This window comes from Salminus brasiliensis, chromosome 1, assembly GCF_030463535.1.
Source record: "Salminus brasiliensis chromosome 1, fSalBra1.hap2, whole genome shotgun sequence".
Classification (NCBI taxonomy): domain Eukaryota; kingdom Metazoa; phylum Chordata; class Actinopteri; order Characiformes; family Bryconidae; genus Salminus; species Salminus brasiliensis.
The window spans coordinates 72,738,255-72,764,226 of NC_132878.1; the positions used below are offsets into that span (position 1 = coordinate 72,738,255).

Here is a 25,972-nt window from a genome sequence, read left to right on the forward strand (position 1 = left end):
ACAGGATAATATTAATATCTGTGGAAAACTGATAGAAATGCACAGTAAAAAAAAATAGCCATTGAACCACTAATGCTGTGGTCACCAACTCTCCTCACAAAGATCTTTCCCTGCAGGTTTCGCCTCCACCTCACATCTAACAAACCTGATCCAACACTTGAAGATAGTGATTAGATGGAGCAGGTGTATTAGATTAGGGTTAAATTAGGGTCATTTCCGCAACACAGGAGACCTCCACAAGCAGGACTCAACACCATACACCACCCATTTATATATTCTTTTGGTTCAACACACCTAATTGAGCTCATTAACTAACTAGCAAGCTCCTCATTGTCGTGTAAGGTATACACAACAACATGCAGAACATGTGACTCGCTTTGGGCACCACTGTAGATCTACCCTATACCTTACTCTCCAGTCCTATTCTAGTAAACCTCGTTCACCTAATTAAAGCCCTCTAATAGTCAAAAATGATATGGATCAGGTGGGGTGAATCAGGGCTGGACTCTGCAAACCTCTGCAAGAAGGTAGATCTCGAGGGACAGAGTTGGTGACCACTTCTCTAGATCCACAGTAAATGCTAAAATTACTTTATTCATCCCATTCATTATTCATTTATCTTATGTTAGACCTCAATATTGAACCTGCAACCCTGTGAACGGTAACCACTGAGCAACCACTACCCGTTATACTGCCTATAATATCTGTCAATGTGATACTGGCCATGTTAAGGACTATGCAAGCTCAGATGTGTTTTGAGTCTGAGCCCTGGGCCCTCACAGCTAAGTTAACACACGCTACCTACCCTTATAACATGAGCAGGTAATTTGTTTAGATTGATGAATACATTTAAATTAAACATCTGTGACATTTGTGTAAGGAATAAAGCACGGCTATTTTAGCTAACAGAACAGCTGGACCAGCTCAGCAAGGGGACCACCATGGTCAGTAGTCTATGAGCTACAGTTAGCATGAATGTCATGGGATAAGGGTGTGGTTCATCAGCTGTATTAAAGGATATAGAGCAGCGATTAGATGCTAGTTCAGTCATGATTAATACTCCTCATTAGCCTTTTGATATGCTGGGCAGTGGAACTAAATCATTACCTTCTAGCGTCCAGGAACAATCAGGGTTTAGCAGACTCCAGTGATGACTTCACTCAGCACAGACTCTTATACTTGCATACAATAACAGTTTAATCAAGAGAAGCCTGAAATATGTCTGATTAAAGCTATAAAGGGGATGTATACTTCAGCCACAGAATTTCTGTAAGCATTGTGAAACGTAGGTGAACCTGTGATGCTAAGATATTAGGCTGTTTACCCAGATGTCACAGTCATCATCCACAATAGCAAACTTGTATGAATTACAAATGATCTCTGACCTGCATTTCAGTGGAGAAACTATGTGTATAGAGTACATTTCAATCCATCCCACATTAGTGTCTAGTAGAAGAGACACTATGTTATCACGATTTGAATTTGGTTAAATGAACATGACGTATGACACATGCAGTCGATCATCCAAGATGTGTGGTATGTGATGTGTGCTTCTTTAGTATTAAATGGGAGATGCTCGGTTAATACTACTAACAAACAAGCCTCAGCACCAGACTACATATTGTTGCTGTTGCACCAAAACCTCATATCTTCAATATAGCACCTTTACAAGAGACAAAATCCGTCTTAACTTTCAAAGAAAGATTTTATTCCATTTTGGAGCCTTTTTTATTAGTCCATTCATCATGAAATGAGACACAAGGTGCAACAGCGATGATAAGTTTGAAAAGGAAGGGATTTAGTAAAAATGGCATGCATTAACCTTATATCAACATCCATCCATCCATCTTCTTATTCTTATAGACCTGGTCAGGGTCACAGTGGGTCAAAATCTTTGAGAGCAAAGCAGGAATACCACCTGGACCCAATGCCAGACCATCGCAGGGTATCCCACACACACTCACATCTTGGGGCAATTTAGCATGGCCAGATCACCTACCACATGCAGTTTTTTGGGAGAAGGGAGGAAACGAGAGAACCCAGAGGAAACCAGAGTAGGCATGGTGAGGCACTCCTCATAGTGGCAGAACCCACAACCCCAGGCCCCTGGAGCTGTGAGACACTTCAGTGCCACTGTTCCGCCCTTCTATATAAATATTTAAACTAAAACTGTTACTCTAAATCACCGCCCCACCATTCGGCTATGCAGAGAAGATCTGGCTGAAAATCTGGATGCATTTTCTGCTGATTGAGAGCCATCTTTGCATTAGCCTAGCATCCCCAGTTCTAAACTAAAGAAGCACAGTCATACACCAAACATGCCTTGGCTGATTGACTGTATCTACAGTCAAAGATAAATGATAAACATTTATTTGACTTTTCATCAAACTGTTCCTTTAACATTTGCAGTAAAAAAAAATAAATAAATAAATTTAAAAAATAATAATTCCTTTACATTTTTGCAACAGCGTCATTTTTTGACACTGAAACAAACAGAAAAGGTAAAAAAAGACTCAAACCTGTTCATACAAAGAATAAATAAAATGTAAATGCAATTGTTTATGCAACCACCATACAATCTATAATTATGTAAGTATATAATATAATTATACCACAGTTGGTTCAAACCTCGCATTGTGACTAAATGAGAGGCATTCTATTATTGCTAATATCTCGGGATAACAGCACTCCAAGCACATATCTGTAACAGCCAAGTTTAAAAGGATGGTAAACGAGACTGCTTATAAACTTATAAAGGAGTAAGTAAATAACGAAGTTCTGCAAGCTGCAGAACTAATATTATCAGTTATACACCTGAGGTCGTGCTGTACCATGAGATATTGGCCTCTCACTTTATAGCACTCCCTTTTGTGTATTATTGATAATAAGCATGTAGTAAGTATACTTGGAATGAAATAAGATGCATGACAGTTAGACTTTTCTTAATGCTTTATTTGTTTCAGTCTGAAATAAAGAATGACCGTGTGCTCACATACAGTATTTGGGTAATCAGACAAGAGATGAAATGACCAAATCTGACAGATATCTGTTTGTGTGTGTATATATATATAGATATATATATATATATATATAGATATATATATATATATATATATATATATATATATATATATATATATATATATATATATATATATATATATATATCAGGTTTACATCCTCTAAATTGTTCAACACATTGAGAAGAAGAAAAATAAAAATCATTTGCTGCATTAGTTGTACATGCTGAACATTTTATGACCTGCCACCTACCCACACCATGAGAAATGCACAGAAGGCACATTAAAATTAATAAAACTGTATCAATCCACCTGGTTAAAATCATTTGATTAAAGAGATATCTCCATATGCGTATGGCTGATTTGTTGTAACAAATGCTTGAATTTCTAAAATGGTGGTTTTACAGCAGAAGTAAATACAGTTATAAAATAATCTAAAATAAAGTAAACCTGTATGATCATTTTTAATGAGCAACTGGTGTTTTTGAATGGTAAAGTAATTAATCAAAAGGTTTTGATAAGACACTTTGCTTCTATAGGTTTTCTCTCATCAGCTCCAGATGTCCTGTAGATAGCGTTTCTCCTCTCGTAGTTTTGCCACCATCTTCATAGACTCCAGTTTATCCAACTGAAGTTCATTCCCCATCATCTCTATCAGGGTATCATTTACATCTTTAGCCATGTTCTTAGCATCCCTGAAACACAACCCAAACACATCCGTCAGAGGCCACAAATGGCACACACGCATTCCTGTTTAAAAGTTTGGAATGCACCAAATGATTATCAGAGATGATCCTAAAATGACTAAGAAACCTGCAGAACATCAATAATTAAGTAAGTATAACACTAACTGGAAAATGTGAAAATTGGTGCTTATTCACAAGGCAGAAAATGCATCAGGATCATTAAATGTTATGAAATATATGAAATATAGCAATTATTAGTATGACTAGATTCTAAACTTTGGAACAGTAGTGTAATACACATACAGCAACAGAAGTGACTTAATGTATAGCACATTCTAGAAGGCTCTGTAAGTCCAGGCTGTGTTTGAAATTGTTCGCTACTCCAAATATAGTGCACTATGTAGTGCGTCAGTCATTTTGTAGGGTTCAAAATCTCAATGGTACACCTCACTCATATATAGAGAATGCATGCAGGTTCTGAATGTAGTGTCTGAAAAGTCCTTTGGTTGCTCTGTATGTTCCCTAGTGAGTTCATTATGTAGTAAATGCTATGTAGTGAATAGTAAAGGAGCGAACCATTCTGAACATCCCGTGTCATCCTGTGTCAATCACAGGAAAAACAGCACATCATTATAACAGGAATAGTGGTCGCAGTACTGTCTACATACTGTTGGCTGTATTAGCATTTTGAACTGAATTGGAATGAATTACTGCTTTAAAAAACAACATGAGTTGGTCTGATCTCCATTAGCGGTACCAGTGTTGTGTGCAAGCTCTTGGTGCAATTGGTGGCTCTCCTATTGTATTCACTGTATGCAGTATTTCATTTTGAACTATTCTTTTAACCCAGAAATACAATTTTAACTGAACTCACCCGCAGACGTAGAGATAACCGCTCTCTTTGACTAGGATATTCACAATGTTTTTGGCACGTAGGAGCAGCTGATGCTGGACGTATTTGGGTTTGGGCTCCGGTTCATTTCCGTCCGGCTCATCTCGAGAGAAACAGGCTTTAAGATGACTCAGTGTCTCGTTCTCCACAAACCTCTCTAACTCCTCCCTACAATTAAGCACAAGACACACGTGTGTGACAACCTGGTTTTTTTGGCACTACAAATACTACTCAAATGGGCTTTGAAGGGCCGATGTTTAGACAGTTGTGGAGCATCGAGAACTGTCCAGATAGCCACTCTTAAAAGTGAGGGTGCCACAAACAGTTCTTTGAGCCATGCTATGGAACAGCAACTTTTGGTTCCCCATAGAAACTAATTATGCATGGTGGACAAGTCAAGCCCGAACATCATCTTTGGAGACCCCACATCTATTATAAATGGAGGCCTGATTAAAAATTGTGCTCTACTGACACCATAATGGCGCGTAGTGTTTGGGCCCCAATAATAGTCACTTGAGATCATTTGAAGCTCCATAGAAATCAACATGTTTTACTTCAGTTTTAGATAGAAAGCTAAGTATTAGCTGGATGTCCTGGTTGCCAACAGTGATCACTGACACACATGAATCCTTTTCTGCCCACAGTTTAGAAAATAATTAAAGAAATCATTTGGATAATGAGTACTCATGGCATTGCTTTAGTTCTGATTGGCCCATAAGAATTAAATACTATGTCTATGGGTTGGACGAGAATGACGTGAGCTGCTGCTGTGCTGGCTCTCAGGAAGAGAATTGTGGGGGTATTCGTCTTCAGAATTCTCTACAAGCAGCAGAACCCTCATTTCCCAAAAAGAAATCAAATCAGATTCACATCTTTCATGTGAACGACATATTCATCATTCAAAACAGTGAATTTTGCTAAAAGGTGACAGGTTTGCTTGTGTGACTGACATCCGTTGTCAGAGTTTCACAGGTACTTGCTGACCTCCGTTCTCTGCAGTGCTGGCCTTGTCTGGTGTGCGATACCGACTGTTTATAGAGAAAACCACCTACTTCCCTTCAGTGCGATCTTAGACTGTGAAACAGCAGAGGAAAGCTGTCCTGCTCTGGAACATTTCCCACTCAGTGCTAACTCTCAGCTAGATGGATTTCATCCCTTTAACACTGATGTTAAAATGTTGATCTTGATTAGGACTTATTGTGGATCGCTGATTTTCCCTGGGCGAACTGACAACGAAGAATTTCTGTCTGCTTTTCATCTCTGAGCGGAGCCAGATAATTTCTAAGACATCAAAAGCGCCAGCAAGAGCTCTAATACTCTGGTTACTTTTTTTTTTTAGTTTGGCTGTTTTATCAGAACTTTGGAGAGAAAAGGAAGGTGTTACACAAGTAGATCAGCCATTAACTTCAGTCAATTAGTTCAGTACCCTGCTTTGTGTGAACAAACATCACTTCTATTTACTCTGTATTTCTTGATGTGAATAGAAGTGAATGCGCCGTGCATCTGAACGGGATTTACATTCATTTGATTAATGCAAGTACTTTCATTTTACTGAGTCAAGTAAATCAATGTCAGTAAACAACAAAGAGGAACAATTTCATTCTTCATCATGAACAGTTTGACGGAGAGAGAAGACTTAGAGCCAAGCAGTGGTTTGCATTCACATACACACCCACACTGTAAACATAATATACTGCCAAATGAAATGAAAATGAAAGCTTGTTAAAGCTTCTCTAAATCTCTGCATTTTTGTCCACATACTTTTCAACAGTCACAATTTCTTTTAACATGATCATTTTCCAACTTTAAAAGGAAATAAGCTCTTTATGTTACTGTATTTTTAAATGCACTCTGATTAGCCATGTATTCGTAGTCTGCGTTGAAACACTCCTTATCACTTCAGCAGGAAAGGGCAGGTGCTAAACTGCTATATGCTAAATGGATAGATATATGCAAATGTGTGGCATCATTTACAAAACTCTGACTGAAAAACAAGACTGCAGCTTTCACTGAGAAAAGTGGACCAAAGCAGAGTTTATGATGAAACTGTTTGAATTGTTGATGCTGTTCATCTAATCCAACCCTTTAACCGGATCAATTTGTATTGGAAAACTAGACACTGTGCACACAGTTGTTAGAGAGAGACAGTCCTTAGTTTGATAATAGATAATTAAATATCATTAGCACATTTTGGCTAATGGTGCTAGTGGAACATTGGTGGACTGATGAATAACGTTCTCTGACTATAGTACTAAGTGTATTTGGCGGGCTGGATTAGAACCTTTATCAGGCTAGGTTTTAGCTCATGGGCCATATTGTTGACACCCTGATGTAATCTATTTGTTTTATTTATCAAGGTTAAATACAACCAGTGAAACCTCTGTCCACTACCAGTATTTGCTTTTGTATTAGTCCCTTAAATCTAGTCTATATATATAAAAAATAAATTGAAAAATAGTCTCACAGTACTAGAAGATAAATGAAAATAAATGAAATTTCACCATTTCACCTTTAAGAAACACATTTACTGTGTATAAAGCTTTGGTTCTGTCCTTCAGGCTGTGGCTAAGGTTCTTCTGTAACAGAAAGCTCATTATTTGTAGCTGTGTTGAAACTGAAAAGTAAAAATTATCTGCCAGTAGAACAAGGTCACATGATAAGATCATTTTACATGAGTAAAAGTGTGTAGATAATCATAATATCCTTATTACAGTCTCTTAAAGAAATCTTTGTCAAGATATTTTTTTTGCACACACAGAATACACTTCACTCCCCCATCCCAGCAGCAGTGTGATTAGTCAGTGTTTGTGCTGTGAGTTATGGCTATAGCTTTACAGGACGGCAGCCTGCGGCGTGTTATAAAGCCTTGTTTCATATGTCCAGTATTCTCAGGGGGAGCACTTTCATTTCATTGCTTTCTCAATCACAGCTCTCAAGGACAAGAGCAACAGGCTGACGGGAACCGGACAGTACTGTATAGTCCTGGAAATGCCTTCATACAGTGCATTACCGAGACAGAACCAAGCATGAATGCTACCCGAAGAAAAGGCTCTGTTTAAGCTTAACTACTTACTACGTTTTTGAAAGCAAGATATTTTTGTTACTTAAGATAAGATAAGATAATGCTTTATTAGTCCCGCAGTGGGGAAATTCTCAACTGCCTTTATTTACATATATACTTATTTGTGAACGTTATATAGTGCCATATAACATTTGCATTTACTGCGTCTGAAGACAGCGAGTGGCACCCAGGGGAAGTTTGTTTCACCACTTCGGTGCAGGACAGGAAAAAAGCCTGGACGCTTGTCTTCCGTGGATATTAAGGGATGGCGGGTCGAGCCGAGCCATACTTGAAGCTTGAAGGGCTCGTGGTGCAGATCGGCTTTTGACCACTGCCATCAAGTATGGAGGCTTTAAGGAGGCATTCTTGGCTTTGTGGGCCAGCATCAGGGTTTTGAATCTGATGAGGGCATTTGCTGACCAAGGCCTAAATAGTTTGAGATCTTTGGCAGGGTGCCACAACACAAGTTTTTTTCTATAAATTTTAAATATTAAATTAAAATGAATGAGGAATAAAAAAGGTGTTGTTCAGAAACCAAACTGAAAATAAATGCTGTGGAATTATTTAGTCCAACAATGATGTGAGCTGCTGCTGTGCTGCATTTGAGGGACAGGTAGCATGTAATACAGCACAATGTGTAATAAGACTGATAAATCCTCAAATGCCATGTGCAACAAAAAACAAATGACTTTTACCAAGATTGCAAAAAGTGCAGCACCATACAGGAGCCCATAGGTAACATTCATGGTGCAACAGGATGAGTCGTCCTTTAACAAGTACTGAAAGAACGGTTATTTGTGTTAGCCAAGTCAGGCAGTATGTCCCCAAGAAATGCATGAAAAACGCATTTGTAAAAAAAATAATAAATAAATAAAAATACAGCCTTCAGTTAGAGGACAAAGGTCTACAAGAGGATTCAAGTACAATGGCTAAATATCAGAAGGTTTCACACACAAAACATTCTTTTTATTTACTAACATTATCCGAGTTGTTAAATTGATGTTTCTGTTAAAAATGCTATAAAAAAAGCTATAAACAAAACATAGTATTTTAAAATTGTCATTTTAATAGGTTTTAACATTTGTAATACATATTGTATATGAAAAATGTAATCTACAACTTATAAAACTGCATTGGTCACATGTAAATGGGGTCTGCTGAGTATTACCAAGTAAAATCCATAAACTGTGCATTAAGGCTTGTGTTTCTTACATAACACTAATGTATTGTGTCCAGTCGGAACAGTGCATCAGACATTCTATCTTTACAGTGTGTGTGTGTGTGTGTGTGTGTGTTTACACAAAGTACATACCTGAATATGAAGTCTCGGTCTTTGTGTCTGCAGCCGAAGAACAGCCACGTTTCTCCGAAAGAGTCACTCTGCTTTTTTTCTCGTTCCTTTTCCCTGTTCAATCAAAGCAGGACTAAAACTCTTACTTTACTCTTAAAGCAAACATGTCCTTGTGGCATTTATACCACAATTTAAAATTATAATAACTGAGATTTTCAGTTAATTAAAATTATAACACAATGTTACAGTACAATAGCTATTCATCTCTTGTCTTTCAGTCAATGGCCTTCAGAAGAAGGAGGACTATGAATGCATTAGCTGGCACACAGTGTTCCATTTTTAGTCCTCTTTTTCTTTTTCATTTTTTAACAACCATAAAAAACACTGTGGGGGAGATGGAAGAAGAGGAGATTTTTAGGCATTTGAAGAAAAAGGGGAAAAAAAATGTGATTCCTCCAGAATGTCTGGCCAAGGCCCCAGAATGCCCTTCACCAAGGTGGCACACAGGCAAAAACCTTTGCACTGTCCAAGAACCAACAACAGTTTTACATTTAGCACTCATTTAGCAATACTCTGCAGATAAGCAACTTTTTAAATATTCTATAAAGAGTAAATATTCAACACACATACACATACACTTGTATAATCTCCACTGAAAAGCATTGCCAAAAGAACAAGATGCTCTGGAGTAGCTCCACAAAAACTATAAAGCCCCCAGTATTGGGCTGTGGAGCAGTGTAACTGCACTCTCTAGAGTGATGGAGCTCAATCCAATCCCTTTTGGATGAGCTGGAGTGGTAGAACTAATCATCCAATATCAGTATATGACCCATTCTTCAATTAGGAAAACTGTCCCCATATTATAAATTCATGTCAGAAATACTTTACTACAAAATAAATAGCTTAGGTATTAAATATGATATTTATTGCACCATAACAAACACACACACATTAACACATTGCTGACCTTTGGTCTTGACCTCAACCCAGACCTGTATGGTCCATACAAATGTTATATAAGTAAATAAGTGATCAATTTATTTGTGCATTTTGTAAAAACTTAAGAACAATGCATTTACATTTACCTAACCGTTGCATATTTTTAAACATTACTGTCCCCAACCATCATTACCACAACAGTCTATGATTTCTGTATGGAAATGAAGACTGACATGGCAGCACATGCCAGCCATCAAAGAAAAGTGACATTTTGATGTCAATTTTCAGCTAACTAAAATCCACTCATTTCCAGAAATTAAATCCCAGTTTAAATCCCATAGCAGATATCCAGTGCACGTTTACTGCCCTATTCATGAGTCCTATATTCTCTACCTCAGAGTGGTCAGGGTCAGCAGAGTTCATCAGCTGCACAAAAATAAACAGATTTGTTGTTTTGTTTACCTGCATAATATGTAGTATATTCCCTGTAATGACTGTGATTTATGAGTTTATGACGCTATCTGCTCCATCTGCCACGTCCACCTGTGATTTGGAGAGTTCAGCTTCTGAACGGACTAAACAGACCACGTGAAGCCTCCAAAAACAACAAACACTCTGTAATAAAGGGTGGCAGGGGAGTGTGTGTGTGTTTCGGGGGGGCATTTAATGCATTAATGACATCACTGCCACAGCTGGACTTCTATATAAGGAGAGAACCAAAAGGGAGGAGCTGCCTGCTCCTCTTTGGTCTCTCAGACTTCAAATTTCAAAATAAAAGTCCTGAGCCCAGACAACACGGTGCCAAGGTTCAACACAGCTGTTATTATTTTAGTGACAAATAAACAGCAATTCAATTCATTTACATCTGTGTTCATTTGTTACATTACAAAGGTGAGATGTACAGTTTATTAGTTGTATCAGTTATCGGCCGATACGCAAAGTTTACGTATTGGTATTGAAACTGAAAAGGTTGGATTGGTGCATCTCTTGTCATTTCTGCATACCATTATACCACTGATTGAATATTTTATGCAAGAAAAACTAAATGTTCACAATATTTATATGTATTTAAAGTTCATCTTGTTCTAGCTGTTCAGTAAGAAATTGCACCAACTGATTGGTTGCAACAGTGGCATCCTATTACAACTATTACACACTGGAATTCAGTGAGCTCTTTAGAACCACCCATTCTTTCACTAATGTGTGTAAAAGGTAAATGTTCTAAGATGCCAGATTCAGAGTCAGGTACTTTCTCAAAAGCTGATGCTTCTGGTCTCCATGTGGAGGCAAGGGTTCAAATCTCACTTCTAACAGGTGCTTTCAAATGAGGCAACTGCTGATGCACGTGTATCTGATGTTCATCCTGCAATTTAGAGCAGTGGTGGCTCAGTGGTCAGAGCACTGGGTTATTAATGACCAGGTTGTGGGTTTGCAAAGCTGCCACTGTTGGACCTTTGAGCAAGGCACTCTACTTCCCAGGCACTCACTGCTCACTGTCTTACTGTGTGTTTGCTTACTACTGTGTATGTGTGTGTTTACTGCACAGATGGGTAAAAGGCGGAGGGCAAATTCCTTTTGTGTACCATATTTGTCTTTGGATGGAAGTTCAACAAATAAGGTGTGTGAGGTGTGTCCCAATGCTTTTGTCCATGTATAGTACATTAAGTAAATTGCATATGGACAATTGGCTGACATGAACAAAACAGAAAGCAGATTAGTTTCCCTTGAGGAGGATGTCTAATGAAAACTGTTGGAATTTGATTGGCTGATTGGTTTGATACGCCATTTCCGCAGTGCAGATAGCCCAGATTGAAAGGTCATAGTCCAGATGTGCAAGTCAGAGTTAAACCACAGGGCACACTTAATGACAATAACAGCACACTAAACTGCTGTACCTATTAGCTGGTTTTGTTATTTCATTAGCCTGAGCTAGACTGGAACAGAGCTGCTGTTACTGAGGAGCTCCAAGGTCGGCCAATTACAGAAGACCATTTACTCCACAATTATTACTGCCATACTGTAAAACTGATTTTACTGATCATACTGTAAAACTGCAGATTTATACTGGATTAAAGTCTCTCCATGAGTTTTACCATCAGACTGTTCAATTTCAAACACACACACACACACACACACACACACACACACACACACACACACACACACACACTGAATCAAAAGCTCTTCATAATTGTTACCATCAGACTGTTCAATCTACACACACTGCAGATTCATACTGGATTGAAATCTCTTTATAGGTACTACCATCAGACTCTTTAATCTACACATAATCAGTGTCACACTGCAGATTCATACTGGATTGAAATCTCTTTATAAGTACTACCATCAGACTCTTCAATCTACACACAATCAGTGTCAGTGTCACACACTGCAGATTCATACTGGTTTAGATACTGGGTTCGCTAAAAACTAATTCAGCTGCAGCAGGACTCTATATGCACTTTTAAGGGTGAGATGTATCCAGCACACACACTACCAGTTACTTTTTTTCCCCTCGGACTACATTAATCATGCAGAGGTTTGAAGGACTGATATTCTCTTAATGTTTATTATTTATCACTTCACTTTTTCTGCTATTTTTGTGGAGGCTTATTTAGATGCCTACAACAGTGGGGGGATCTCTAAAAACTCCCATTAACAACAAAATCTAAAACACACAGAATCTGACTCCCAGATTAACACACTTCTCTTGATAGTCAGTTCATTATGAAACAGAACAAAGCAGAAATTACATAACTGCCCAAGCATGGCACAAGACACTGCTAAAAAAAAAAAAAAAAAAAAGAGAAAAATCACAGAAAAAGTGTAGAGATGCTAAAAAAAAAAGAATAATAATAAGTGCAGTACTTTAACCTGCAGCAGGCTGATGGTTAAACAGAGATAAAAGAAATGTGCCCCTGACTTCGGTCACTCCATTTCATTGGTAAAACTTGATGGCAGATTTGTTTTGACATGTCTGTATAAGGCTGCAACTCCTTCCCTTCAAATGTTGACGTTTGCAAACTAATTCGATTCCAAACACTGACTTCCTTATTTAGCAAGTTTTAGTGATCAAATACATTTGATGCTCTTGAATAAGAGTCTGTGGATTTTTGAGCAGTACATCTGACATGAAAGTAGTAAACAGTAAAGATAATAGATACTTACAAAAAGTTAACAAACAAGTAAACAATTAGAGGCAAACAGTCATTTAACCACTTCTCTATAATGCTGAGAAGAAGGTGAATAGTTTATTATAATAACGGTCATAATAAAATGGTTTAAAACCTTGTAGTGTAGAACTATTTTACAGTGGAAATGAAAACATAACATCTGCCACCCTGTTGCCTTGGCAATGTTTGAGCTATTTTATGTCTAAAAAATGGGCAGGTAAAATGTGAGCGATGTGTGAATGTTATGCTTCAAGTCTATTTTTACTGTTGACTGCGAACATGCCACCAAAGCCACACTGAAGATAAAGCCCTGTGATGTTTTACAACTGGTTGAAATCAAAACTGTCACAGAAAGTTTCTGTGTTGTTAAACACTAATTCCTAAAAAATTATAGCTTGAAAAGCGCATTACCTAAAGAAAATGCAGACTCATTGTCGAACCGACTTCTTATACCTGCTTGCATCAATTTCAAAACCCTGACGCTGGCCTACGAAGCCAAAACTGGACTAGCCCTTCTTTATCTAATGGCAATGGTCAAAACCTGATTGATACCAGGAGCGCTCAGAGCTTCATGTTTGGGCTCATCTCAAAACACCATCCATTAAGACGTACATATAGAATACAAACATCTAAATTTTTCTCTTTTATGGCACCGAAGTGGTGAAACAATCTTTCCTTTCGTTCGCGGTCTTCAAACGCAGACTAAAGCCCCATGTCTTTCAAGGACACTTGACTCAACACAATTTATGCTGCAAGTGCTTCATTTAAATGTCTTCGTTTGGTTTCTTTGACATTCAGGTGTAATGTAGTGTAATGTAGTGTCTGTTCTGTACGTAGCTGTAAGTGCTTATAGAAGTCGGATAAGAGCGTCTGCTAAATGCAAAATGCTAACTTTTATTCCTAGGTAGTTGATGGGTTGTTCATGGATAGTTCCTAGGTGGTTGCTATGCTGTTCCAAATGGCTGGTGTTCCTAAGCAGTTGCTACTGTGTCCCAGGTGGTTGCAATGTAGTCGCTAGGCTGTTGCTGTACTGTTGCTGAGCAGATGCTGTGGTATTCTAAGTGGTTGCTATGCTGTTGATAAGCAGTTGATACAGTTTCCTAGGTGGTTGGTAGGAGGTGTCTACATTTTTAGCTCATAAACTACCAGAAACATCTAAAGGTATACAACAAAAGAGAATGTGGTGACCGTCCACTGCAGTCATATTTTGAAAAAGCCAATGGTCAATTATACAACGCCACCATCAAATTAAAACAAAATTGTTATTTACACAAAAATGAATTCAGCTAATTCCTACCCTGTGCTGGTGTTTTTGCCTGCCTTAGAAGAAGATCAACAGTCTATAACTGAACGAGTGGGACTGACTAAATAAATCTTCAATCAGGGCAAATTACTCATAAATATTCATACTGACATTGTGAAAACAATATTTTTAGACCATTTAAGACCACTTTACATGGTGTAAACAGCTCAGCATTTGTAGTTGCCGTAGTGACCCAGTATCTTAAAATTCCTGTTTTCCAATTATTCAATACAGTTTCACTTTAGTCACTGTTATTTTTCCCCCAGACTGTTAGAGTAGTATCACAGTGTTCGCTTTTCTCATGCTCTGCACTAGGATTGCCCTTCTTTAGATTTTGGGAAATGATCCAATACCCTCTGTTGTTGGCACCTATGGTAATTACTGTATGTAAATACGGGTGTGTATGTCTTTGCTTACGAAGTAGATAGATAGTAGATAGCAGCGGTTACTGTTGGACGTCCTCGGCAATAGTTTTTCTGAACATTCCAGTATTCATTCCAACGCAGGAAGGAAAGACCTTCAAAACACTACAGAACCCACTGTTTTCACAAACCATCAACACCTACCACTGCACCTGCATTAGCTCACTGGCTCATCATCACAGTCATGCATAGCAGACTGTGAAAACCAAAAGATTCCTCATGGTCATTTCTCAATTATTATTCAATAATAAGACTCGTCAAACACACAACCCATGTTTCCAGCTCAGCATTCTTTCATGACACTTGTCAATTCAGCCTACCTAGCACCAGTCTGCCCGTTTTGCAACCAAGAACTGCTATATTTCATAGATGAAACATGTAAAAATGCTCATACCTACATCTTAGCTTTTCTTTATTTCATTACTTGAAACAAACAGCACCCCCTTCAGATAATTAATTTTTAATTTGTAATGTATTATTCATGAGGGAGGACAAATAAACAAACAAACAGGTATGCATGTAAATGAGGGAGAAGGAGAGAAAAAACTACATAATAACTGACAGAAATTATAGAAAGAATAAATTAATAAATAAACCAAAGGCTTTGAAGGTTGATTAACTATTTCTGTGATTTGCTCTATATGATTGTTGCATAGGGGCAGCAGGCTGCATGCGCTAGCATGTAAGAGTTGTAATTGCAGATGGAGTTGTGTTTATGTAAGTTATGTATAATGTGGTTTGAAATTGGGTATTGGATCCTAGTGTTTTTCTGCTGTAGTTAATTTGGTGGGAGGAGTACTGTTGAGAGAGGGTAATGGCTGGTGTCCAGACTGATTGGTATTCTGTTCTTTTGTTTTTTTCTATAGATATATAATCAATCAGTGAGTTTCTCCAGTGAGTCATAGTGATGGTGTTTTCAGATTTCCAGTTCATCAGGATGGTTTTCTTGGCGATGGTTAGAGCCGTGACCATGTTTGTATCCATAAATCGCACTGGGAGTGATGGATATGTCTTTTTGCCCATTGCTTAGTTGGTCAAATATTTGTGTCTGGTTTAGTCAAGCTCTATTATTTAATACAAAATGAACACTTAAATCAGAACATAAAAAATAGCTGCTCATAAAATATTAAACTAATTATAAATATTTGGACTGCTTTTCATTTTTAGTACTGGTGGGTGTCTGATGAACAGTTACAGCTAGAACAGTGCAGGTGAAATTTTGGAACACTGTAATGGGTGTGTAAAAATGATCCAGTCTAAGCAATATTAGGTTTGGCGTGTGAATTCCTGCTAGAGTGTGCAAAGAGACTGTCCCAAAGCAATGCTATTAGCATCTGGGAGCTCAGTTTCCAATCTGGAAATGGCCTTCAATAAAGCAGCTTTAGCGTGGCTTTATACTGCCCAGAGGGATCAATACCAATATGAAAAACCTGGGTTCTATTTTAACAGAAACCACGCAGACCAAACCGGCTTCATCCTGAATACAAATCAAGTGCTCTGCGACAGACGGGACACAGTCGCCATCTCTCAGAGTGAAGAACACGTCTATAAACGGCATTCTGGGTTAAAGCTGGGATCAGAGCTGTTGTAAGTGCGCAGCTGTGTTACTGAAGCACTGGACTAATAGGAGTACATTTACACAGAACAATATATAATCACACACTTTAAAAAAAAAAACGCAGCTTTTCAACCTAATCTCTAATTGCCACATTTGTAATGTAAAGTTGATTACATCAGAATGTCATTTCAATTATAATTCAATGGGCAATGGCTTCATGAAGTGCAGCTCAGTACAGGGAAACACATTAAATTGTTTACATATAAGCCTATTATTGACCCTAATCATTGCAGTTAGCACCAGCAGTTACAATACTGTAATTCTATTAGGCCTGGGCCATAGGTGAATCGAATGTTTTCCAAAACCTACATGTAACCTGAGAAGCTACCAAATAAACTTCGAACTAAATAAAAAACGAACTTCAAATAAACTCCAAGATACCATTATACATTTAGACAACTGTTATATACATTGTCTATACTTCTCTATAATGCAGCATTACATAGCATTTTACCTAAAATAAAGGCTTAAAAATCTTGGGCTTGGAATGCTGCTAACTGCAATGCACTATGAAACACTGGTGGAGTGGGTGGGACAACGCTCACAAGAACTCATATTTAACAAGTCATATTTGTGTAGAACCCTGTTATACTACTATGCCACCTCAGTGCACATGCCTTTTCACTTTCAGTGTTGTTTCTGTACATATCAGCTTGTCCAGAAAGGTGTGTCCTAGAGGTGGCTAAAAGTACAAATTACACTTCCTAAAGAAAGGAAGTGTAACTACCCATCTTGAACAATAACTCTGTGCCAGTGTTAACTATGAATAACATATATTATATATTTTAATTATTTTTTGTTTTAAGCATTCTCAGGGTGTCCCTCAACAAGACTACACCTCCAACAGACCTCTCCTTTGTTAATTTCCAGCAACGATGTAAAGTAGAGAGTAGAGATCTCTTCCAAAAGGTGCCTGCAAGACTGTATTCCCCTGCTTTTCGATGCCATATGAAGTCTACCAGAAGGTGCTAACAAAGCTCTTATTTGAGTCAGAAGCATTGCTGGGGCAAGGACCGTAGGTATGTCTGGGGCTGCTGAAACGCAATGGTTTCACATTTATAACGGCTATGATCTCAGCTGGAAGAATGCTCAAAAGTTAATTAGTGAAGCAAGTAAGTCAATCAGCCTTTCACATGAACATTTACATTGCTGATCAACGTCCTTTTGTGCAGTGCGTAACTATTGTCCATCTTCGGATAAGTCTGCTATCATCCGACCCACCACACATTTGTAAAGGACAGCCTAGACATGACATTTACTACCAATGATCCAAAGCCCTGTTGCTTTGGTTCCTTCTGCCAGGGGACATCCCTGATGTGCAATTTGCTCGTGATAGTATCTCACAAAAAGGATAGACATATAGTGGTTGTGAGAAAGGATGAGAGGGTGTTTTTTTCCTCTTGACAAGCTTGCTGGGGATAGGTGACCCCCAATCTGAAATAATCCATTCTCATTCATCACAACGTTTCTTGAGCTTCTTCAGAGGGCTTTGCTGTACGACTGAATGTATCTGTATTCTTGTTTGAAGACTTTGGTCTGGTCAGATTCAATGACGGTGTTTTTGGGCTGCACTCAGAGGTGGTCCTGTGACTTTGGCATTTTACAAAACACCCTACTTGTGTAGTGGCTTCCTGACTTTAAAGATATAAGCCAGCTTCTAAATCAGCTTTCTGCACTGCTTTACCTGCAGCTTCTGGCTCAGGAAAAGCTAACTGAGCATAGGCAGCTAGAGGCTTAGCTTCAATCTGGACCTTATGTAGATCTGTAGATCTAGTAATCCTAATCTTGTCCTTTTACGTGAGGGCTTGACTCACAATCTACATTTTAGTTCATCCCAAAGTTTTTAGATAGGGTTGAGGTCTGAGCTCTATGCAAACCAGTCAAGTTCCTCCACAAGTTCTCACACAACTGTGTATTTATGGACATTGCAATGTGCACTGTGGCACAGTCATGCTAGAACAGAAAATGGCCTTCCCCAAACTCCACAAAGTTGAAAGCATACAGTTGTCCAAATTGTCTTGGTATCCCAAAGCATTAAGATTTTCCTTCACTGAAACTAAGGGGCATTATGCCCCCTCCACCAAACTTTACCAATGGCACAATGCAGTCTCTTGGCATTGGCCAAATCCAGACTAGTCCACCAGACTGTCTCACATATAGCAGCAAAACCTCATAATGCAAGGCTTGTTCAAAACAAGAAATGAAACTGTTCATTTCTTGTTTTGAAAAAAACAAACAAAAAAACTATGTAATGCAATGCAAAAAAATTAAACGTTTCACATCTGGGCTAGCACATGCTTCCTCTGACACATGTAAAGCTCCACAGCATATTTTCAAAGTGACGCCAACAACAACACTAAAGCTCAACACACTTGAAGGAGAAATCTAACGACTGATTCTGCTATATTAGAGAACAGACAACCATGCCGGCTAGCATCACTGAGTGAGGCAGAGAAAGAGTTCCATTCTAACCACCCAGTAAGAGTGAGGCAAGTTGCACTTAGACAGTTGCTCCACTTAGTTGCTCATCATAAACGTAGGATGGACTGAAACAAACTAAAACCCTGAATTTCCACTTCTTTCAGTTCAAGTCAGAAATAATTGAATACAATTACAGCATGCTTGTGTCATCATCAGTGATATCTATCTGAGTTCAAGTCAATTATTTTTTTGTTGTTGTTGTTCTTCTCGTGACTCTCATTAGAAGTCCTGACTTATTTCATGGAGCTTCTCGCTGACAATCTGCATACAGTTGGGTTGGGCCTGACCTTTTGTCTCGATCAGTCTCTCTTGCTCTGTCTCGGTCGGTCTCTCTCTCTCTTTCACTCTTGCTCTCGCTCTCTCTCTCTCTCGAACACAATGCCTCTCCAGCAGCCTGCTGACAGGCATTGATTCGCTGAGGGGAAATCGAAGCGTCTCATGCTGTTTGCTGCTAAAAAGGAAGCTTTGGGCTTTTGTGACACAAACAGTGGCCTGCTGACAAAATGGCGATTGTTATCTTTTATTGAAGTTGGGTATCAAAGGTTGCTGTGTTTGGAAGAATTCTTGTGTTAAAATCTACTAAAAACGCACCAAGTCTTCGTCATTCAGACAGACAACATAATGGACAGACAGTGGCTAAATGGCTAAATTGCCTTTTCTGCTTCTCAGTGCCTCTGATTAGGTGTTTGGGAGAATTTTGTATGTCATGTTTGTGTCTGTGCTGCACATAAATAATAGGGATCTTTCATAGAGTCTACTAAATAATATGAATATTTGGCAATAAATGTTTTGTATTATTTTTACCCTAATCCTCACATAATGCAATATCACTGGCTGTTTCTGTATCTGGATTTGAATCAAGAGTGATTGTTGCTGTTTAAGTCTGGGATTTAACTGGACATGTCGGTGTAATTTCATTATTCTTAAATGATTTGAATGATCAAAAACATGAACAATGAACATTTAAGTTAACCTATATTTTAAATGTATTTACTTATTTATTTGAGGACCCCAGCAGAGATCTCTGTGACGGGGAAGGTTTTACACAGGATAGGTTCAACTGAACTCATATCTTAGTCAGTAAATATGTGGTTTGTGTAGAAATATGATTTCATTTTGGAGCTTAGTGAGGCAGTGTTTAGCTCAAGGTACTGTATTGAACCGCTGACGATGGGCTGCGGCCAAATACCTGAAATTTCCTTTTCTAGATTCTGTCTGATCTGGTTGGATGTGGATCCATAATCAGCTAATCAGTTCTGCCTGTATATTTACTGAGGCCATGAGATACAGATGAACACACAGTACTACAGACACAACAGCAACTCTTCATCAAATTCAGATCATAAAAAAATCTCTTCAATCAGCAAAAGAGCACAACTGGCCGACACAGGCGACTGTTAGCTGGTGTGGTGAATCAGCGCTTTCCTACGAGTGGGTGAGCTGCCTTACAATGCCGTATTGGCGGCAGTTCGTAAAGAGGTGGTGATTGGCTTCACATGTATTAGAGAGGACAGGTGTTAAGTCTTTACCTAGCGTCAGGAGCATCGCTAGTGCTAGGGGGAGCTACGAACAGGTGGGTTAACTGGGAGTACCAAAATTACCATATATAATAATAAAAAAAATGATGGTTTAGCATTGACACTGAGATTTTCTCCACTTGGGTCACTAAAACTCCAAGTCAGCAACAATTCATCATTTTATCACTGGTCAAAGCAGTCATGGTGCTCCCTGCTGACAAGTGTTAACATGTCAGCCAGACTGCAAAACCACCACACTGACGTACGTGTGTTAAAGTCCTGTTTTAAACAGGTGGTACCATCCGTCTACTGGGAAAAACTGTCAATCATCCACACATTCAACACCAGCCCCTCTGAATACTACTGTATCCTACCACACACACACACACACACACACACACACACACACACACACACACACACACACACACACACACACACACACACACACACAAAATGACCCACCACAGACAACACAGACAGACAGCTCCTTTCACTTATGGTTGAAATACGTCACTCCTGGAGCAAAAAACATAAATTGTCTCCTCTGAGGTGACAGGTTTCATCCAGCTGCCTTTTACACACACACACACACACACACACACACACACACACACACACACACACACACACACACACACACACACACAATTTCTTCCATCACTTTGATACCCATCTCTTTAGCACTCCTGACAGTGCCCTCAGTGAGAGTTATTAGGACATTTCCACCTGGCCAGGTGAAGTGTTGCCTTAGCTCCATTCTCTCACTGCAGAACTGATCTCTTGGGGCTCTTGAATTGCTCAACAGTTTAAGCATAAGACCCTATGATCAAGAAGGTCACGAGTTCGATCCATAGCCGGAAATCCAAGAGAGCATAATTGGCCATTCTTTCTCTGGGCAGGCCCAAGGCTTTTTAGGACCCAAGGCAAGGTTCTCTTTTGGGAGCCCCCCACTGCCAATCTGAAACCATCACCTCAAAACTGATAATTCCTCCCTGTGCTCTTTGAAAGACAACAGTGTCGAGTGTAAAACCAGTAACCCTTAAATGCAGTGTGTGTTCGGTGTGTTTTAGTCTGTCATTTCCTCCTCTGTGATAAACAGCTCATTTTCGGGGTGCTGATTTTGTATATTTTATGCAGTGGTGGACAGGAGGAGAGCACAGTATAGATAGTAAAGTACAGACATGTTCAACTTTAGGTTTGTTTATGCCTAAAGTTGACCAGATACAATCACTACATTATGAGCATTACGCCAAGCACTTCCATACACATGCAAATGTTGGTGTTTTACAGCTGCTCTTCAGATTAACTGCAAATATTTAAGGCCCAAAACATACATTTAAGTAAAATATTCCTGGATGTTACAGTTCGCATACTCCTTTTATTTAATCTGTTCTCTAAATATTGCTGCAGCCTGTATCAGCTTAGCTTAATAACAGTGAGGACAGAACATGGTCTAGTTCTCCCACAGAGAGCCTCTTAATGTCATTGAAAAAGAGCGCATCACCAGTCACTAAGAAAATGTGATAATGTGGCGTTACATTGCTTTTCTACACTGTCCTGTCAGTCAGAGACGTCTGTGTTAAGTAATCTCTGTTGGACTTGCTCATGTGGTTCCTGACACTGTTGTTATGTTATACTAACCATCAGGCCAAACTATCCCTGTACAGAGTACATCCCCCCCTAATATCTGGTCTTCTGTGCTAGCAGTACATTTGAAAAATGCATGTTAGGGATGTGGAGGCAGTGCATTAGGGGGAGGAGAGGGTGGGGCAAAAAATCCATTTCATCATCAAATAAGACAGAGTTACCAACGCAGCAAAAGTGCACTTGGAGGCGCACAAGCCAAGTCTGGAACAGCCAAAGCATAGTTTTTAGCAAAAAATAACTAAGTAAGTCTGTAAGAATGTTTGGAAATAATAAAATAAAAAGTTGTTTAAACATCAGTAGCCTTCCATTCATACAGATAATCCTTCAGTAATACAATAGAACAGGATTGTTGTGTTTATTGAGCACTGGAGAAAATTACAGATAGGTCTATTGCACCGAAGGCTGCATTTACATCTCTGACTACAGTCATGGAGCATAAGAAGCTTCCAAACTGATTATTCCACAGCAGTGCAAACTTACTCCGACATGATTAATATTTGCTGTTCCACATGACTGTTAGCAAACCTTTAGAGGCAATATTTTCCCCTTGTTAAGAGGCACAGGTGACAGCTTGTCTCATGAATATAAAGTTAGTCGCAGACAGAATGCACAAAATGATACTAGGCTCAGCCTTTGGCTGGGGGTGGAGGGTCATTTCAAGTTACCCAAATAACTTCAGCACAACCCTGTCAATCCTGTCCAATTGGAGAAGAGCTGAGAAACACCCTTACTGAAAAACCAGCACTTTTGACTTAAAGGGCCCATATGTGTGTTGATACAAACACAAAATAAATGAAAATTGTAAAGGTTGAGAAAATCTGGAGAGTTTGATATATAGTATAGTAGTACTGATAAGGTATGTAAATGCCCTGTTCACTCACCAGTCCATACATTACACAATTGCACATTAAGCTGTAAAAAAAGTTAAAAAATAATGCATTTACATACACCCACCCATTCAGCCTGTGGAAGTTTAGCTCTGCCCATTCATGCTAAAGTTTAAAGGAATGTTTAAAGGAAAGTTTAAAGAGGCACAATACAGGCAAGCCAATCAGACAGAGGTTATTTACATACACCAGTCTTGAAGGCACAGTAACAAAAACTATCTGTTTAATTCTAAGGGATTAAGAGAGGTTGTAAATGACAATTAGAGAGGATATGTAATATAAATCCACACAAACATCACAGATGGATAAAAATAACATTTAAGGAAAATGTAGGATATGGGCCCTCTTAAGTTTTAGGCAGTTACGATTAAGGTTTGGGCTTAGGTAGTAGCTTATAGTGTAAACGGGCATTTTACCAAGGCATACTAGTGTTATGTGCGTTAATCCTGTAATACCCTGTGGCTTACTGTATCATAATGTTTATTATTCAGTCACGACATGTAGTGATGACTTGCAATGCTTTATATATACTGTAAGTGTTACCTGGTTGGTGTGTAACAACATCAACTTCCCTGTGACAGACCAATATTTGTAAATTGCAGTGAGTTAGACCGTCAGCCAAAAGCCGTAAATGTAAATGTTAATGATGCTTTCACCAGATGGTTTCCTGCTTTGGCAAATGGAATTTAACCAAAAATGAAGTTAAATGAACATTGCCACTTTTACTGCAACACTGTACACATCGTTTTGTGAAATCTGTGTAATCTTCACACACCTCCCCCTCACATACATACATAATAACAAGACAAGTTAACTGGCACTGCAAACCTTTGCTGGAGGAAGCCGATAAAGGGAGCCACGCCTGTACCAGGACCCACCATCACTAAGGGAACAGAGGGGTCAGAGGGCAAGTGGAAGGTGTTGCTGACCCGCGACCTCACATGGATCTGAGACAGAAAACACAAGCATTAGTGTTTAGTTCATACTACTGACGGCTCAGAGTTTACATAAACATTGAAACCATTACTACAGCTCTTTATCATGTGCTCTTTTATTTGATCTTTCCATTTTAATGTGCCTCACATTTGTGTAACTGACTTGTGTCTGTAAGCAACCACATCTAAACATTTTATTACCAACATTTAATTCAAAAACTTATTTGGCACCAAAATATAATATATTTTATATGACCTTTTTTTTTTTACTTCTCTTTATCTTAGAAATGTTTTTCTTTTTGTTTCATATTTTATGTATTCTTACACATTATATTTATTCTTACACAGATGGTTGCAACTGCAACTGCAATTTCCCTCCTGAGATCAATAAAGTATTTTTGATTCTGTGCCTTTAAGAACAAGATGCTCTGTTCTGATTGGCTGTCCTGTATTGTGCCCTGCATATTTCTGTTGTTTTCCCCTCATAATGTACGTATGATATGTAAAGTGACTTTCCCCTTAACCCCTTATATATACCTATGGCACGCCAGTGGGTTAGAAGTGTGTTACGAACTTCTATTACCAAAAAAATGGTACCACCAGTTCACAGTTACTGAATAACACACCTTAGTGTAATAAGCCTTGAAGTGTTAGGGAGTTAAATTACAGAGTGCCACCAGCGGTTTCAGTCATACAACTTCCATGTAAAAGTCAAAGAGTTACAGAGGCTACATCACATTGGACAAGGTAACTATGCAGCCTGTATGCTCCTGTGATGATGAAGAATTCTGGACTGGTTATGAGCTAGTCCGATTGTGCTGGTTGAATTTCTACGTTGAATGATACATGCAGTGCAGCAGGGCAGACATATTTTAACTATGTTAGCCTAAGGCAAAGATACAGGCCTATTCTTTATTAATACTGAAGTATTGGTTGTGTGCATGCACCCAAGTCATATTAAGCATAATGAATGCTCAGAATCTATTACTGAGGTCTTTTTTTGGTTTATTTTAATTCCATTACATTGGTGACAGCATCTGTACTGCTTTTTGATTTATTACACCTCAGAGGTTGTAATTTATTTGACACCATAAAGATCCAAACAGGGAAGAACAGAGTCTAACACACTTCAGGTCCTTGTGTGGAGAAATGCTAGGTGTACCAAGAACCTCCACGGAAGTTCTAGAGGTTACTCAACACATAAGCAGTTTTGTTGATTCTTCTACTAAAGTTTTTTGGAATGATACTTTAACTTTTACTGCCGTCCTCATTATTTTACTGCAGTAACAACACTTTTAGAGGAGAATAGGTTTCGGGTACTCTGCACACCTCTGAATATTAAACAACTGTAACACACCAACCCCTTTGCTCAGAGGGGTGATTTGCATATCTCAGTGGTAAAGCAGCCAAACATCACAGTTCTGACCACAACAGCCTTAAGTCTAATTTCGGCAATAATCTGCAACTTTTTAACCCTGTAATGTGACCATAACTGTACATCCCTTGATGAAAACAAACGATAACTTATTAGTTAATGTTTATTTCTCCTGAGGAACTCTTTTTCTCTCTCTCTTTCTCTCCCCCTCCAGTGCTTGTACCTAAAGGACTCTGGAACAAATCAAACTCAGCCAGGCCTGTGATTAGCCATGTTTGTGCTTTGGGGAGAAACTCCGAGCCAGAGGATTCATTACGGCTCTCGAGGAAGAGGAAGGACGTGCTGCCCCAAGGTCAAACTCAGAGTGCACTCACCTTGGGTAAAGCTGAACAGTCGGCAGTCTTTTTCACAGCCGTGCTTGTCCCACAGGGCTGCAGGATGGGCGAGACATGGTGCGTTAGCCACCCTGTACACAGCCCGGTCCTTTTGGGATGCTCTGCACAAGCAGGGAACTCCACCTCGCTGAACACGAAATGAACTTTTCCAGGGTGGCAGAGACTGGAGCTACACGGTCACATACACAAATATAGGAAAAAAAAAAAAATAAATGAATATATATATATATATATATATATATATATATATATATATATATATATATATATTAAGATTAAGTAGTTACACTGTGAATTACATCTACAATCAGTTTCTATGTACAAACC

General features: G+C 38.8%; 1 protein-coding gene across 1 annotated transcript in view; it reads right to left on the reverse strand.

Annotated features, from left to right (window-relative positions):
• Nucleotides 1-2,931: 2,931 nt before the first annotated feature.
• mtrr (5-methyltetrahydrofolate-homocysteine methyltransferase reductase) overlaps nucleotides 2,932-25,972 on the reverse strand; it is a 39,715-nt gene continuing 16,674 nt past the window's right edge. Inside the window, exons 11-15 of the mRNA XM_072688705.1 lie at nucleotides 25,625-25,814; nucleotides 23,769-23,887; nucleotides 8,972-9,064; nucleotides 4,581-4,766; nucleotides 2,932-3,715 (exon numbers count right to left, since the gene is read on the reverse strand). Of these exons, the coding sequence (XP_072544806.1) occupies nucleotides 3,571-3,715; nucleotides 4,581-4,766; nucleotides 8,972-9,064; nucleotides 23,769-23,887; nucleotides 25,625-25,814 (733 nt within the window). The 3' untranslated portion in view covers nucleotides 2,932-3,570. The remainder of the gene's footprint in view (nucleotides 3,716-4,580; nucleotides 4,767-8,971; nucleotides 9,065-23,768; nucleotides 23,888-25,624; nucleotides 25,815-25,972) is intronic.